Source organism: Mobula hypostoma, chromosome 27, assembly GCF_963921235.1.
Source record: "Mobula hypostoma chromosome 27, sMobHyp1.1, whole genome shotgun sequence".
NCBI classification, from domain to species: Eukaryota; Metazoa; Chordata; class Chondrichthyes; order Myliobatiformes; family Myliobatidae; genus Mobula; species Mobula hypostoma.
In genome coordinates, this window is record NC_086123.1 from 9,416,964 (window position 1) to 9,436,091 (window position 19,128).

The 19,128-nt window shown below is 40.2% G+C and overlaps 1 protein-coding gene across 1 annotated transcript in view; it reads right to left on the reverse strand.

Moving 5' to 3' along the window:
* The window catches only part of fbxw8 (F-box and WD repeat domain containing 8), a 142,423-nt gene that overhangs the window by 51,550 nt on the left and 71,745 nt on the right, over positions 1 to 19,128 (reverse strand). The window contains exon 7 of the mRNA XM_063034072.1: positions 10,775 to 10,993. Within this exon, the coding sequence (XP_062890142.1) occupies positions 10,775 to 10,993 (219 nt within the window). The remainder of the gene's footprint in view (positions 1 to 10,774; positions 10,994 to 19,128) is intronic.

Consider the following 19,128-nt stretch of genomic DNA (forward strand, 5'->3'; position numbering starts at 1 on the left):
ATTCACAGCAACAGCAATTGTGATGGCTACTGTTGTTAGAGGGGGGCTGATTTGAGACATAGTACTTAAGTGCAGTTGATGGATCTGCAATGACTCTGTAGTATAGCCCAGGGAGGAAAAATTATGAAATAATTCATACAGTAAATGGTGAGGAAGAATAACAAAGCAACTTGTGCATGAATAATGCATAACAAATTGAAGAGCAGTTTTACTCTTATTTTAAATGATGTCATCTTTGAATACAAGCCAAACCATTTATCGGTTAAGTTTACAGCAGGCACATCTGATCGCGCTGCATTCTACTAGTGCCAAGTTGTAGAATCATTTCTAAAATGAATATTACAGTTTTAATCATGCCGCACATACAGTAGAAATCCACAGTACTAACAAAAATAAAGCTAATTTATGATCCTGTTTCTTGAGGAAGCCAGTGTTTTAGAGGTGTATATTTTTGCCATTTTGTTTTATTCAAAGGTAAAGCATCATTCAAGGGCCAAAAGAATCACATTTGATCAATTCATTGCTGTAAAGAAATTATATCATGATGGACAAAACTGAGATGATATTTAAAGAGGAGAAATATTTTCTTATGCACAAACCTTGCAAATTGTCAGCCTCTTACTCCGAGATATAGAGCAAACTGAAGAGATAAAATGATAAATAACAAACAAAAACAATACTAAATAGAAAGCAACAGGATTTGGGATACTATGGAGTTACTAATCTGAGTTTTCAAAAACATTGTATAGAAGACTGTACTTTATTGACTAATGAATATATTGCTACACAAAAAAAAGAAGCACTTTCTTTCCTTCCAGTAGATTGTTCAGATCATATTTAATATTGAACTAATTATTTCACATTTCAATCAAACACACACTCTCTTATTATGATGAAGACATTCCATTTTAGAAAATAAACACAACCATGTGCGAAACAGTTAGTAAATATTGTGCTGCCTGACAGTCAAAGTGATGTCACTAATTCCTAATTTTTCCCTGTAGGTTGATCCAGGCACCTGTACCAACTTCACCTAGCAGCAGCTGTATGGAAATCGGATCACTTGATTGGTTATGCAAATGTAAATTACCCAATCATATTTTTAGGACCCAGCCTTTCTGTCCAGTTACACAAAGCTATTCTGAACATATTCTCGCAAGGTAGGCAACAGATGATCCAATGTTTACCTACAGTTTTTCTGAAATGAACTGAGTCAGTTTAAGAAAAGAAAGTTAAGCGTAAGGTCATTTTCCTCTGCTATTAGAAAATGATCGACTTTTAAATCTGCAGCTTAACCTATTTTAACCTGAATATTACCATGACAGGGCTTGGATCCATTTAACAACTAAGCGTGAAAAAACTGAGTATTTTCACACTTAGAAACTACTAAGTAAGAGAGAACTACAGAGTACATGCACCATGGGAAAAGATCTACAATTGCAAATCCGCCATTTCCCATATAAGTCCCAGGGTGTTAGAATGCCTCCAAGTAAATTGTCTCAAATGGCTAGTTGTTTGTGAGGTCATCTTTCCTAAAATTGCTCTAATCTAATTACACTGTTAAAGCTAAATACAATGGCAATCACCAACATTATTAATACAGTCTTAATAAATGACAACAGGAATTCTGCAGATGCTGGAAATTCAAGCAACATACATCAAAGTTGCTGGTGAACGCAGCAGGCCAGGCAGCATCTATAGGAAGAAGCGCAGTCGACGTTTCAGGCCGAGACCCTTCGTCAGGACTAACTGAAGGAAGAGTGAGTAAGGGATTTGAAAGCTGGAGGGGGAGGGGGAGATGCAAAATGATAGGAGAAGACAGGAGGGGGAGGGATGGAGCCGAGAGCTGGACAGGTGATAGGCAGAAGGGGATACGAGAGGATCATGGGACAGGAGGTCCGGGAAGAAAGACGGGGGGGGGGGGGTGACCCAGAGGATGGGCAAGAGGTATATTCAGAGGGACAGAAGGAGAAAAAGGAGAGTGAGAGAAAGAATGTGTGCATAAAAAGAGTAACAGATGGGGTACGAGGGGGAGGTGGGGCCTAGCGGAAGTTAGAGAAGTCAATGTTCATGCCATCAGGTTGGAGGCTACCCAGACGGAATATAAGGTGTTGTTCCTCCAACCTGAGTGTGGCTTCATCTTTACAGTAGAGGAGGCCGTGGATAGACATGTCAGAATGGGAATGGGATGTGGAATTAAAATGTGTGGCCACTGGGAGATCCTGCTTTCTCTGGCGGACAGAGCGTAGATGTTCAGCAAAGCGGTCTCCCAGTCTGCGTCGGGTCTCACCAATATATAAAAGGCCACATCGGGAGCACCGGACGCAGTATATCACCCCAGTCGACTCACAGGTGAAGTGATGCCTCACCTGGAAGGACTGTTTGGGGCCCTGAATGGTGGTAAGGGAGGAAGTGTAAGGGCATGTGTAGCACTTGTTCCGCTTACACGGATAAGTGCCAGGAGGGAGATCAGTGGGGAGGGATGGGGGGGACGAATGGACAAGGGAGTTGTGTAGGGAGCGATCCCTGCGGAATGCAGAGAGAGGCGGGGAGGGAAAGATATGCTTAGTGGTGGGATCCCGTTGGAGGTGGCGGAAGTTACGGAGAATAATATGTTGGACCCGGAGGCTGGTGGGGTGGTAGGTGAGGACCAGGGGAACCCTATTCCTAGTGGGGTGGTGGGAGGATGGAGTGAGAGCAGATGTACGTGAAATGGGGGAGATGCGTTTAAGAGCAGAGTTGATAGTGGAGGAAGGGAAGCCCCTTTCTTTAAAAAATGAAGACATCTCCCTCGTTCTAGAATGAAAAGCCTCATCCTGAGAGCAGATGCGGCGGAGACGGAGGAATTGCGAGAAGGGGATGGCGTTTTTGCAAGAGACAGGGTGAGAAGAGGAATAGTCCAGATAGTTGTGAGAGTCAGTAGGCTTATAGTAGACATCAGTGGATAAGCTGTCTCCAGAAACAGAGACAGAAAGATCTAGAAAGGGGAGGGAGGTGTCAGAAATGGACCAGGTAAACTTGAGGGCAGGGTGAAAGTTGGAGGCAAAGTTAATAAAGTCAACGAGTTCTGCATGCGTGCAGGAAGCAGCGCCAATGCAGTCGTCGATGTAGCGAAGGAAAAGTGGGGGACAGATACCAGAATAGGCACGGAACATAGATTGTTCCACAAACCCAACAAAAAGGCAGGCATAGCTAGGACCCATACGGGTGCCCATAGCTACACCTTTAGTTTGGAGGAAATGGGAGGAGCAAAAGGAGAAATTATTAAGAGTAAGGACTAATTCTGCTAGACGGAGCAGAGTGGTGGTAGAGGGGAACTGATTAGGTCTGGAATCCAAAAAGAAGCGTAGAGCTTTGAGACCTTCCTGATGGGGGATGGAAGTATATAGGGACTGGACATCCAAGGTGAAAATAAAGCGGTGGGGGCCAGGGAACTTAAAATCATCGAAAAGTTTAAGAGCGTGAGAAGTGTCACGAACATAGGTCGGAAGGGATTGAACAAGGGGTGATAAAACAGTGTCGAGGTATGCAGAAACGAGTTCGGTGGGGCAGGAGCAAGCTGAGACAATAGGTCGGCCAGGACAGGCAGGTTTGTGGATCTTGGGTAGGAGGTAGAAACGGGAAGTGTGGGGTGTGGGAACTATAAGGTTGGTAGCAGTGGATGGGAGATCCCCTGAGCGGAAAAGGTCGGTGATAGTATGGGAGACAATGGCCTGGTGCTCCTTAGTGGGGTCACGATCGAGGGGTAAATAAGAGGAGGTATCCGCGAGTTGTCGCTGTGCCTCGGCAAGGTAGAGGTCAGTACGCCAGACTACAACAGCACCCCCCTTATCGGCGGGTTTAATAATAATGTTAGGATTAGTGCGGAGGGAGTGGAGAGCAGAGCGTTCCGAAGGAGTGAGGTTGGACTGGGGACAAGGTGCGGTGAAGTCGAGACGGTTGATGTCCCGTCGGCAGTTGGCAATAAAGAGATCCAGAGCAGGCAGAAGACCAGAGCGGGGTGTCCATGAAGAAGAGGAGGGTTGAAGACGGGAGAAGGGGTCATCGGTGGGGGTGGAAGAGTCCTTGCCGAAGAAGTAGGCTCGGAGACGGAGACGGCGGAAGAAAAGTTCCGCATCGTGGCGAACACGGAACTCGCTGAGGTGTGGGCGAAGGGGGACAAACGTGAGGCCCTTACTGAGAACAGAGCATTCTGCCTCCGACAGTTGAAGGTCGGAGGGGATGGTAAAGACCCGGCACGGATGAGAGCTGGGATCAGAGGGGGGAGGGGGGAGGCTGGGGGTGTCAATGGAGAGGGGAGGGTTGGGGTGAGAGGAAGATGGAGCCTCTGAGGGCCCAGGAGCTCACGGTGGGATCTGGGGAAGACGGGGCTGCGGAGTGGTGGTGGGGGAAGGGGAGACGGGAGTCACAACAGCAGCACATAAAGACCCGGCCCGGAGTTCAAGGCTGGAGTCGCAGTTGGTGGTTGCGCGATCGCTTTGAATGTCTCCATGGTCGTTGCTGGAGTCTGGGTTTTGAATATGTCCTGAGGTGTTGGAGCCGCCGAGACCAACGGCTGGGGCCGCAACCGAAAGTTCATGCCTGCTAGCGTCGGGGCCGGCAGGCTCTGCACCCCACCAGCCTCCGGGTCCAACATATTATTCTCCGTAACTTCCGCCACCTCCAACGGGATCCCACCACTAAGCATATCTTTCCCTCCCCGCCTCTCTCTGCATTCCGCAGGGATCGCTCCCTACACAACTCCCTTGTCCATTCGTCCCCCCCATCCCTCCCCACTGATCTCCCTCCTGGCACTTATCCGTGTAAGCGGAACAAGTGCTACACATGCCCTTACACTTCCTCCCTTACCACCATTCAGGGCCCCAAACAGTCCTTCCAGGTGAGGCATCACTTCACCTGTGAGTCGACTGGGGTGATATACTGCGTCCGGTGCTCCCGATGTGGCCTTTTATATATTGGTGAGACCCGACGCAGACTGGGAGACCGCTTTGCTGAACATCTACGCTCTGTCCGCCAGAGAAAGCAGGATCTCCCAGTGGCCACACATTTTAATTCCACATCCCATTCCCATTCTGACATGTCTATCCACGGCCTCCTCTACTGTAAAGATGAAGCCACACTCAGGTTGGAGGAACAACACCTTATATTCCATCTGGGTAGCCTCCAACCTGATGGCATGAACATTGACTTCTCTAACTTCCGCTAGGCCCCACCTCCCCCTCGTACCCCATCTGTTACTCTTTTTATGCACACATTCTTTCTCTCACTCTCCTTTTTCTCCTTCTGTCCCTCTGAATATACCTCTTGCCCATCCTCTGGGTCACCCCCCCCCCCGTCTTTCTTCCCGGACCTCCTGTCCCATGATCCTCTCGTATCCCCTTCTGCCTATCACCTGTCCAGCTCTCGGCTCCATCCCTCCCCCTCCTGTCTTCTCCTATCATTTTGCATCTCCCCCTCCCCCTCCAGCTTTCAAATCCCTTACTCACTCTTCCTTAATAAATGACACCTCAATTTGATGGCTTTTTAAAATAGCTTCTCCTTTCATGTTGCCTTCCATTTAGTAACCCACTCTTCATTGCATCACTAAGCATGCAAATATATTTCCTGCCATTGTAATTCTATTTTCCTTAAATTTCACATTTCGAAAGCAATGCATAACTAAATTCCTAACTAAATTATCAGACAAAACTAATTGCATCTTTCGGCTGGTCTCTAGGAGGTAGCTGACTTGGATTACTCAAGTCAAGTCAAATCAAGTTCTGTGTCACGTACACAAGTACACTGAGGTACGTGTACAATGAAAGATTTGCATGCAGCAGTATCACAGGCATGTAATTTAGACAACACACAGAACATAAACAATGCTAGAATTATATGAGACAGTGAAGAAAAAATGCTGCGAAAACAATTAGAAACAGGTTCATGACAGTGCAAGAGGTGGTCTGTAGTGTTTCATTGCTAACCATAGAGTTAGGGTTATGCAGGTCAGTTCAAGAACTTAATGGCTGTAGGAAAGTAGTTGTTCCTGAACCTGGTAGTGTGTGACTTCAAGCTTCTGTACCTCCTGTGTTTGGATGCAGAATCTGCTCTCCATAGCCTAGCTTCTGTTTGGTTAGCCCGTGTCAGCATTTACTTGATGTGTGAAACTGTAAAGCATTTGCACTTTAGAGGGCTACTGGACCTTGCACCATAGCAATGTATAGGACAAATGAAAAAGACAAACAAGATGGTCCCTGTTCTATTTCCAATGAGTTTTTATTCTGAAATATCTGATGCATTGCTTTAAGTTACAGTGATACAGAATTGTTCACTATGGAGAAAATGAAATCACTACCAATAAGTTAAAAAGGCTGTTCCATTATATTTTTATTTTATTCCTTTGAAGGAGTACAGTGGCTGGGGATTACTGCCATAAGTCTTGAAATGCAAATCTTGTGTCCCTAATTGTAACCTGTACAAAGATACACTGAAAGATTTTTCTCCTCCATGAAATTGAATACTCCTGCAAATATTGCAAAATGAGAAACAATGCCACCATTACAGCATTCAGATTTAATATCATGGATATATGCCAGTGAAGTTAAAATGTATTATCGAAAATGGAAGTTTGTCTGTATATTTGAAACCCCAAAGCTAATCTAAACTTCACTTGAATCTGAGTATTTATATTTTCCACACCCAATCAGAAGGTATTTGTGAATACAGAAACAGTCTTGATATCCATGCCCTGAAAATGCCATACTAAATTAGAATGAAGTCCATTTTCCAACCCATGACCAAATGTCCAACAAAAACATCTCCATAGTACAGTCAAACCTGCTATATCGGAGTCAAATCGATCTGGATAAAGTTCTAACAACTCAACTCAACCCTAACCAAAAATATTCAGCCAATTAAACCTGAACCAAACAGGTAGTCAGATCCCATTGGGCCCAAGCTCTAAATGAAAGCGACTTTGGAAACCTGCTTCTAAGAGTCTATGCAAGAAATCTACATTTCTAAACATAATTTTGGTTTTATTTTAGCAGCATCTCTACAAAGACTTAATGTTATTAATCAATAAACGATCTGTTTGAAGTTGATCATTATACACATAAGATATTTTCTTAGCTAGCTTATAAAATAAAACGCCTTCGGCAGTGCATTTATAACAGTACAATTCAATTACAATAAACCCACTAAATTCACAAATCAAACGAATGCAATGTGCCTGTGATTAAGAAAATTTCAGAGTGACATTTGGAAAGGCAGGGATTAATCAATGATATCAATAACAAAATATATAGAAAAGGGAATGGGGTTGATATGATCGACATAGATCTCAGCAAGGTATTTTCATGGGAGCAGTTTCAAAAGGTTAGAGTCCACAAGATTCAGGAATATTGGCAAATTGGATCTAAAATTGCTTTGGTAATAGGAAACAGAGGGCGATGGTAGAGAGTTGTTTTTAGGTTTGGAACTCTGCAATTGGTGTGCACCAAAGATCTGAGAGCTGGGATCTTTACTTTTTATTATGTGCATTAATTATTTGGGTATGAAAGCAAGAGGTATGATTTGAAAGCTTTATAACACAAAAATTGGTGGTGTTGTAAGAAGGACAGTTGTAAGCTATAGAATAATACAGATCAGTATGTAAGGGGGACTAACAATGCGATGGAATTTAATCCTGATAAGTGTGACGTGATCTTGGGAGGATTAATCAAGTTAGGACCCAAGGAAGCACTGAGGAACTGGGAGACTTCAATGTACAACTCTGAAGATAAGAGCGCAGGTGGTTGAGGTGGTGAAGTGGGCATTTGGGATACTTGTTTTCAATTGCCAGGGCATAGGTTACAACAGTTTTACAACAGAAGTTATGGTAGATTTAATAAAACACTACTTAGCGGCCAGCTGGAGTAATGGGTATAGTACTGGCTACTACATTATAGGAAGAATGTGGTACACTGGAGAAGGCACAGAAAAAATTCACGAGAATTATATCTGAGATGGAGTGTTTGAATTATGAAGAAAGGATGAAGAAATTGGGTTGGCGTGGAGGGTTGGGGGGGATGGGGGGTATTTACAACACTTATTTCATGAAAGGTATAAACTGAAATTCTATTAATCACTTTCACAATTGACACCTAGATATGAATTCACCTTAGAGCACTGATATAATGAAAGTAATTTCTAACAAGAAAGTAAACTGTATATTTAGCTGCACAGTGCATCACAACATTATAGTCACCTGAGGCTACAGAATACAATACACTAACTGGAAGAAAACTTTGTTTCCAACTTTAGCCAGCTCCACAGAACCAAAGTATAGCCAAAGTAGCTTTTTTTTTTAACTTTCTCCACATTTCACCTTGAATAAGATGCTACTACAACTGCTTATAAGCAAAACTTAATCAGCACTCCATGAAATATCCAGTGCCCTACAAGTGTTTTTTATTAAATAAAGAAGTCTTTGTAGTGCTGGAGTATTAAACACGCTTTGATATGTGTTGGAATAAGCCAGCTCAGATGTCAAGACAGGCGCTGAAGACACAAAAGAAAATACAATTTATCTAATACGATCTTCCTTGACACACATCTCTTGAGAGTTGTGACAGCTTATTTCTAAATGAAAAACAGAGCTTAATCTCATACCACTGCTCATAATGAAAACTATACTCACCCTGACATGATCTTTTTACAAGATCCCACTGTTTATTAAACTTACCAGTGAGTGTAATTAAAATTGTGACAGGTGGCAAATCAAGCAAAATGCAGAATTACTTCCCACCACTTTTGAGATTTGACTGAACCAATATGCTTGCAGATCAAGCCATTCTGTTAATCACAGAATGGAATGATACAGCACAGGAGATCATTTGACCTGTGCTGTGCCCTATCATAGTGAAAATATACAACATTTTTCTGTGTGCTTACATTATATTTAGTTCTAGAGATGAAAGATACGACAAATACAAACTTTGAAAATCTTAAGTACAAAATAATGTTGCATGAACTGCTTTACTGCAATCTACAATATTTTCAAACTGTTCGCAGTGTTTGCTTTCTTAAAAATCTTTCAATACCTCTTAAAGAAAAATAGGATATGATTCAACTTCACTGAGGAGATACTCTTAATCTGTAGTGGATTTCCGTTTTAATAATGTATAGTTTGTAGAACTGTGACATAGACTCGGAGACTGTTAATAAGAATTTCACATTAACTGTGATGAACATTTCAAAACCTATACAATACCAAGGAAGGATGGGATTGCAATGGAGAAGGTGCAGAGGAGACTGCAATGTGTTGCCAGTATTTCAGTTATGAGGAGAGACAAGTTTTGTTTGGAACTTCTTGGAGAGAAGCAGGACGAGGGTGGACCTACAGAAGTACACAAAGCTTAGAGGAGACCTGCAGAAGAATATTTTTCACTTCCGATGGCTGGAACCTGGAATGCGGTGCCTGGTTGACGGTAGAAGCAGAAACTCTTACATCATGTAAGAAGGGTCTAGCATCACTGAGGCACAAAGGGTTAAAGGTCAAGTGCTGGTAACTGGAAGCACTATAGATGAGTACTCAATGTACAGAGTGGGCTGCAGGGTCTGCTTCAGTGCGATATGGCTTTATGAGTCTTAATTTGTTTGTGGACAATCCTGAGATTTAATATGCATCGTCCACTTACTGGCAGCTAATAAAATGTATATATGCAACTAATATTTGTATTTAAAAATTAATTCCTACTGTAAGTATACTGCTGGAATTGAAGGTTAAACAGGTACATAAAGTGGCTGAGAAGGATATGCCGAAGATAATTAAGGCACTTCTGAAGAGTAGCTTTTAACTAGAGAGTACAAGTTGAAGAGAAGGTAATCGACAGAACATCCTAATTTTTTTTTGAGGTATTTAACAGACAATTTTGGCTAGGTAAGCTATATAACATTTATTAGATACTCAGCTGCAAGTCATTTCATTTTAAAGCTGCAATACTGGCACATTCTTCAATCTCCTTCTGTGGATGTCAACATGTATTAAGTGGCAGTCTGACAATGGGTAATAGAAAAAGTGACCAAGAAGACAATGACCTTCCCTAGAATATAAAATGTAACAGTGCATTTATCTGAAACAATTACACATACCAAGCACTGATCATACTAACATCTTGAAAATTTATACAAGCCACTCCAAGTTCATTTTTGTAGTTCTTGTTTTCACTTTATCTGATTGTTCCAACAGATCACTGCCAGTTCTCTGCTCTGATTCACATTTGCTACGTGCGATTTGCAAGCTCCTTAACACGTAATCTAGTAGGTTCCACTTAAAATGAGATTACATGTCGTCAGCCTGCATTTTGCAGATAACACAGAACCACCAGCTATTTCACTTTTAGATGGAAGCAAATCTGTTAGTCACTAAAAAAAACAAACTTATTGATAGAATTAGAATTCTACCCCCAACATCCACTTGCTCCCTTGGCACTTCATTCCCCAAAAGTACTCCTCCACATCACTGTAAGTGCCTGGTGACCTCTTTGAGTATAGATTTATTACAACACAGGGCTTAGAAGAAAAATTCAAATGTGTACTTCTGGTGAAATGAGGAGACAATTATGCTAAATTATTAGGTTTTTGATTCAACTTTGTAAGATTGTGCTGATTAAAAAGTTCTGCTGTGTAATAGACTATCATGTAGTATTTGTGTTTCAAGTAATTCTCACCAATACAACTACAAATAAATATTGTCACAACTGTTGCCACTTAAAATCATTCATTCTTACAGTGGATTTAGAAAATAATTTACCTTATTGCCTTCACTCATTATCCAACCAAAGTTTCTGACACCACAGGCAACCCAATTAGTGGATACATCCAAGCAGGTCACAGTATTTCCATAGATGGAATGAAGCACCTTTGGCTCTGTATCAGGTCTGAGTAAATAAACTGTATCTTCAGCTGCTGCTAGTAATGTTTCATTTCCATCTGTACTCAGAGCATCCGGAACAAGCTGTAGATAACTAACCTACAAAATAATGAGAACAAACAGGCTCTAGCAGGTTTATGGATGAGTCTCAATACATAAAAAAATCAATGATACGTGTTTAATATATATTGTGGTTCACAGGAAGGGAACAAATCCTTAGTGTAAAGAAATTTCTATGAAGTTCATTCTCAATGGCTTTAGTTATCAGTTACTGCAAGAATAATAGGCTTACCATAGACCAGCTTGAGGTAGTCATATTTAGAGACCATATAAACCATAAGGTATAGGAGCAGAATTAGGCCTTTGGCCCATCACAGCTGCTCTGCCATTCCATCCTGGCTGATTTATTATCTCTCCCAACCCCATTTTTCTGCCTTCTCTCCATAACCTTTGAAGCCTTTACTAATCAAGAACTTATCAACCACAACCAGCCTGTGCCAATGAATTCCACAGATTCACTACCAGCTGGGTAACGAAATTCCTCCTCATCTGTTCTAAAGGGACATCTTTCTATTCTGAAGATGTGTGCTCTAGTCCTAGACTTCTCCCACTAAAGGAAGCACCCTCTCCACATCCACTCTATCCAAGCTTTTCAATATTCAATAGGTTTCAATGAAATCCACCCCACCTCTCCTACTCCACTCCTCTGCTTACATGTGATCTGCTTCTGTCAGGCAGGTCAGTTTACATTGGAACTGCTTATCTGCAAGCTCAAAACATCTGACACAATAAACCAAGAAAGCTGGTCTGAAAATACTGCTCAGTAAATGATATACTACTAGTTGCTGGAGGTGGAAGCATAAACAATCTCTGCAGCTACCTACAGTTATCCTATTAGCAACCTCCAGTAAAATCAGCTTGGCAGAGTTGTTCAATTAAAATTTAACAGTAAGCCTGTCTGACTGAAGAGCCATTTCAAAGCCATCAAGTACGAATATATTAAATGCAACTATATTGAATGGTTTCTTTGTGGGTTTTTTGAATGCTAGGGACAGTACTGAGCTAACAAATCAGCAATTCTGACTATAGTAAATATTGCCAGCAAAAACAGAGCAAAGGATGAGATAGCTACAACACATTTATTATTCATAGTAATAATCTGAAATGTAATACAGCAACTACTGTTTATTCACTAATTTTTTAAATTTTTTTGGAGGCAATCTTGATATGATGGTTAATTAAAGCTTCCATAGTAACACTTCTGTTAACTTTTAAATGGTTTTAATATTTCTCATTTATCTAACGTATCAAGTTAATTTATTTGTTAAAAAATGAGTCAATAGTATATAATACCTCTGTATTCTTCTCATTAGGCCACAAAAGCGATACAATTATTGGCAAGAAAATGATGTCATAATGACCAGTAATTAAATAACTAAAGAAACAATGAACTTCTGTGATATGCAGGGTAATTAGAAAGTATAGATCAACTTATATAATTAAATGAAGAAACTCCACTACTGGAGTTTTATTCATTTTAAAAAACTACTAGCCAAGTATCTTGTCTCTCATATTAATACAAATTTCCACACAGTTTCCCCTTAAGATACACCTGCTGTTCAGTTAAATGCAAGCTTTGCTGCTTCTGTGAAGGGAAAACATCTGAAATAGTACAATTTTATTGCTCCAATTTCAGCCGGTTTTCTACCTTCAACTTGAAAAGATATGTTCACAGAACCATTGCTCCGCAGTCTTGGTTCAGAAATTGACTCTTCACAATGAAAGTTCAGTGTAAAAGGAATGGTTTCAAAAGCATATCAAGTGCCTAGTAACTAAAACATGCACACTTGGACAAACTGGCTTTCATTATCAGGCTGTGACCATCCTTTGAACGTCCAAAACATTTTACTGTGTGGTGTAGTAGATTTAAAGGGCTGCCACTGATGTAATGTACAGGCATACTCCATACTCATCGCTGAGCAAATATTATTGACTGTGCAGAATGCACACAATGTTAACAAGTGTCAGTGAATAACACAGTAACTACATTACATTTAGGATAAAAATAAGAACAATGAAATTAAATTGAAGCAACAAGGCATAGAATGAACCACAACGCACAAAGATTATTTCAATTTTGATCAAAGCAAATCATAAAGGTAAGGATTTCAATACTTTTTTGTGGATTCCAATGGGAAAATTAATGGAAAACGTAAAAGATTAGCTGGAGCTATTTTGTTAACAGAGTAGATATAAACCAGGGAACACAGAAATGCTCCATGATTATATATATTTTGTGTGTGTGTTTGTGTGTGTGAGAGAGAGAGAGAGAGTGTGTGTGTGTGTACACACACACAAAAAAATTAATTTGATGATCAAACAAATGTCAAATGAATAATTTACTATGGCAAGTCAGATAGGATATTAACTATTCCTTTAACAAAAGAAGAAAAAGTGTAGAGTAAGCTCTTAATTCAAGCCATTTCTCAGTTCTTTTGTTCTTTAAACTACACTTTTTTGTCTCAAGCACAATATACTACTCGGCTCCATTACAGGTAAAGCTCACTTCATGATTCTACAATTTAAAGTACAACAGAAATATGGCTGAGCAGTGACAAAGCTATTAAATTTCATATGAACGTATTTCAACACTGGCAGTATATGATATGATTATAATGCCTGATTATTCAAATTCATTGTCCTTGAAGCAGTAATAAACACCTAGAACTAAACATCTGCATCTTGACTGACTTAAATGTCAAAGAATTGAGTCTGAACTTTAGAGAAAATCTGGTTTGTTTGTTTATTTATTTACTTTAGACCTGGGTATTGCTGGCAGGCCAGCATTTATTCTGTATTCCTCATTAGTATTGAGAAGAGGTGGTGAACAACTTCCTTGTCGAGTAAAGAGTTATAGGATTTAAAACCAGTGAATATGAGAGAAAGCAATATGTTTCCCAGTCAGGATGGCGTTCAGGTTGGAGGGGAACATGTAGGTATGGTGTTCCCATGTGCCCAATGTCTTTAAGCTTCTTCGTGGGAAGAGTTACTATTGGAGCCGAAAGAGTGAGTAAAATTAGTGGAGTACATGGGTCAAGAAATTGCACATGACTGTGACAGTAGTAGGTTAGCGTGAGTCGGAAATTTCAGTTTTCCTGGTATTGACTGGGTCACCCAGAGTGCCAAGGGGCTGGATGGAGCAGAACTTGTGTGGTGTCTTCAAAACAGTTTCCTCACGCAATAAAGAGGAAGCCACTTGGGGAGGAGCAATACTGGATCTCTTCTCAGGGAAAGAGGTGGGCCATGTAAATATATTGGTAATTGGAGAGCTCTTTGGGAGCACAATTCTATTAGTTTTAAATAGTTATAGAAAAAAGTAGAAGCAGTCCAGAGATTAAAGACTAGAACTTTGAAGAAATAAAGGAAATGCTGTCTGATAAATTCATTAAAGTTCTTTGCCAAAGTACCAAGCACAATGGAAAGAGGGGAACCTGTAGATGTGATATGTTTGGATATTAAAAAGAAAAGAGTGTTTTGCAAGAGAGCACTTGGTGTTCAGGATAATATATTATTATTGCTAGAACATAAGCTGATATCAACCAGCAAATATGAGTAAGGAGGTTGTTTTCAGATGGCAATCTGTAAACTATGGAGCACAACAGGAACCAATGCAGAGATAACAGCTGGTTTCCAGACCTGTCAATGATTTGAAGGAAGGTAGCAAATGCAGATGATACAAACGTCAAGGAGATGGCAAGCAGTGAGAACAATACAAACAGTACACAGAAAGATACTAACAGATTAAATAAGTCGGCAAAATGCTGGCAAATGGACAATAAAGTGAGAAAATGTGAGGTTATTCATTTTGGAATGAAGAACGATGCAACAGTTTGTCATTTAACTAGAGAAATACTGCAGAAAGCTGCAGCAATAAAGGATTTGAAGGTCCTTGCACAGAAATGACAGAAAGTTAGCATATAGTTACAGCAGTATTTAGGGAAGCAAATGGGATGCTGGTTTTAATTTCAAAGTGGATGGATAACAAAATTAGGGAAGTCTTACCACAGTTGGAGTACAAGGTACTAGCAAAGTCTATACATAAATTATTAGAGTCATTAAAAAAAAGTACAGAAACAGACCCTTTGGCCCATCTAGTCCATGCCAATCCATTTAAACTACCTACTCCTATCAAAATGCACCTAGACCACTTACCTCCATATCCCTACCTTCATGTACCAAAACAAGTTTCTCTTAGATGTTGAAATCAAGCTTGCATGGAACACCTGAGCAGGCAGTTTATTCTACACTCTCATGACCCTCTGAGTGAAGAAGCTTCCACTCACATCCCCCTTAAACTTCTCACTTTTCACCCTTAACCCATGACCTCTAGTTGTAGTCCCAGAAACCTCAGTTGCCATTTACTGCTTCAAATAAAACCACTCACTTCATTCTCTTTAGGTCTAACTTTCATAACATCTCTCCTTATCTTCAATGGACTTGCCTGTTAATCACAAACGTTCTGTGTTCTCCTTTGATCACCTCACTACAACATTAACACTTTCTTCTCTTGCAAATTACTTTTCTAAAAATTGGTCCTTCCTGTTCCAAATCCTGAAGTCTTCATCTGTTGGTTTCTTCATGTCCATCATCTACTAATTCTTTCAACTTACACATTTTCTTATCCTGTTAGTGTTATCCAAACAACACACTACCCTACCCATTAAATCTTTCCACTCCCTATTCCACATCTTTATCCCTGTCCCAAATCAGAGACTTTTTACCGTGCCCATGGTCTGTTCTTTATCAAATTACGGTATTGCTTTGCACTGTTTTAACTATACGTTAAAATTATGTAGTTTTTGTCAGTTTTTCAGTCAGTTTGTCATGTGTTTCTGTGATATCATTCTGGAGAAACATTGTATCATTTCTTAATGTATGCATTACTAAATGACAATAAAACAGGACTGCGTGTCCTCATAATCTAATCTAATCTAATCCTAAAACCTCCTCTTACACATCATCACTGTTCAATTAATTCCCATACACCCTCCCCTTCCTTTAGCAAATTCTTCAATTGTAGCAGGTGAACCATGGACAAATAACAATCTCACTCAGTTAATGATTTGGTACTCTTCCACAATGAATAGCAGAAGGAAGAAACGTGAAACACTCAAGGTGGCAAGGGTACAGAGTTTACATAATATGTTGCACTTCAATACCCAATTTTTAGACTGGATTTCTGGTACCATCATTGGCCAAGGTGGCTCCATTCTGAAGGGCTTGACTCTTACTCTTACATTTAATCAGTTCCTTACCAATCTACGTGATGCAGACATGTCTGTCCACAGCTTGGAAATTTCATAGTACTATGCAGTACAATACTACTGCATAGTACTTGTTGGGACAAAGTCCTACCTACACATTTAAAAAAATATAGGCTTATCATCTTCCTGAATAGGATAACTTCATAACAGATGTAATAATTCAAAGTTTGATATTCAGAAGGCACCTCACGCATGTCCTGCAGGTGTACTGTGTTCCCTCTCAATTTGTATTATGATCCAGTATACAGTATTCCTCATAATAGTCAAACAAGGAAATTAACCTTAATTAAAAAGGCAGAATGTTATAGCATGCCAAAAGAACATAAAGATGATTCTACAGAGGACTAGATGCATATTGCTACACCAGAAAGCTGAGAATAGTGCATTTGTCCAAAATCCAAAATTTGTCCAAAATTCAAGGCTGAGGACAATTTTTCTCTTCACTTAGAGAATATGAGAGTTACACAAACAAGTGAAGAAGGTAAGCAAAAGCAACATAACATGAGATACAGTGTTAAACAATAATATGAACAGTGGATAATCTGGGGGGAAAAAAATCAGAAAACAGCACACTCAAGCATTTATGTAAAGGATAATAGTTCAGGTCAAGAGATATTTTCTAGTCCTGATGAAAGCACTTGGCCTGAAATATTAGTTTAGTTTTCTATCCATAGATGCTGCCCGAGCAGGTGAGTGTTTCCACCACCTTCTGCTTTATACCATCAACAATGGATCAATGCGGTACTCTGCAGTCCCACCACAGCCTGTTATGAAATGTAAATGACAACAAATAAGAGAAGGAGATTTCTTTAATACCCCTATGCTCAAAAGAAACAGAGCGCACAACCCCTGCCTACAGCTTCTGCAGGCTATCTTAGTTTACAATCGAAGGGCCAACATCATAGAAACTAGCTACCATTCACTACATGCATTTTGTTTTCTATGCATTGGATGCAGCAAATCTACAAGTATTTTAGCTTCTTATGTTCTATAAATGAACAGTAGACTTAGAAGCAGGAGAAGGCTATTTGATATTATGTGCCAGCTCGACCATTTAACAAGATAATGGCCAATCCTGCATCTTGCCCACCTTCTTGTCCAATCCCCAAATACCCTGATTCTCTAAATGAAGAGAAAAATCAATCTCAGCCTTGAACGTAGGAAGGGTACATGATAAAGTATCCAGTTATCAGAGGTAGAGGAATCGAAATACTTACAACTCACTGATGGTCTGATTAGTAAATTTGTTGACTACACATAAATAGTGTTGTGGATAGTATTTAAGTTTGCCAAATGAAACAGCAGGATATAGATCAATTCAAAATTTCGGTGGAGAAATGGAAGATGGAGTTTAATCAGAAAAGTGAGAGGTGATGCTGTCAGGGAGGTCAAAAACAAGAAGAAAGTATACAGTAAACAGCAGGACACTTAATAGCAATGATTTACAGAGGTATCTCGTTGTACAAGTCCATAGCTCCTTGAAAGTGGAAACACAAGTGGACAGGGTAGTAAAGAAAGCAGATGGCATGTGTGCCTTCACTGGTTAAGGTACTGAATATAAAATTTGGCAAGTCCTATTGTGTATACAAGTCATATATAAAGCTGTAGTTAGGTCACTTTTGGAACATTGTGTGTAGTTCTGGTTACCACACTATAGGAAGGATGTGGAGGTTTTGGAGAGGGTGCAGAAGAGGTTCACCAGGAAGTTGTCTGGAATACAGTGTATTAGCTATCAGGGATGTTGGACAAATTTGAGTTGTCTTCGCTGGAAGATCAGAGGCCAAGGCTTGACCTTATAGAAGTGTATAAGATTATGAGAGGCACTGTTAGAGTAGGAGTTAGTCTTTTTCCCAGGGTAGAAAGATCAAATACCAGAGGGCATAGGTTTAAGGTGAGAGGATAAAAGCTTAAAGGAGACGTGTGGAGCAAGACTTTTACACAGAGCATGGTAGATGTCTGCAATGTGCTGTCGGGGAGGTGGTGGAAGCAGACATGATAGAGAGATGGGATTTGTTTAGATCTGCATCATGGTCAGCGCAGACATAATGGGCTGAATAAAGAAATCAGTCCTCAACTGTGCCTTAAAAGGTCAACACCAGATCTGCAACTCTATCTCCTAGATCTAAATTCTCTAACCTTGGGCCCACTCTGCTAACCTTGTACGTCTAAATAAGAATATCTCTCATCCTTCAAAACTCCAGGAGTTTTGACCAATGTAATTAAACACTCCTGTGTCCCAGGATTGAATCGTGTGAATCTGTGCGGCGTTAATTTCAAGTACAACCAGGAACTGGGACTGGAGTTTTCTGTAAGGAGTTGGTATGTTCTCTCTGTGGCCGCATGGGTTTCCTCCAGGTGCTCTGCATTCCTCCACAGTCCAAAGATATACCGGTGAGTAGGGGAATTGGTCATTACAAATTGAGCTGTGATGAGGCTAAGTGGGTCGTTGGACTACAAGGCTCATTGGGCCGAAAGGGCCCATTCTACGCTGTATCACTAAATAAACACTGGGGAAAGTTTCAACACTTAAGGCAGCAATCGTCCAAGAGTTATAGGAATGGACAACAAATGCTAATCTTGCCAGCAATACTTACATCCACAGAATTAATGAGTGAATGTATATTAATAAAATCTTTAAAAGGAAAGCAGATAAATAGCTGTTTGAGAAATTAATTATTTTTTTTAAAAGAGTGTGCAAAATAAATACAATCATTTCTGTGCTACTTGAAGAACAGAAACAGCAAGCCTGAAAAATAAACACCTAATGCAATTCAGGAATTGGTATAGCTATGTCTGAGTGGTTAAGGACAGGATTTTCAATATTATATTCATAAAAATAAACCATTGATAGTTCGATGCAAATAGGTTTGATAGACCAAATCCCTTTGGTCATAACAAGTCAGTACATTT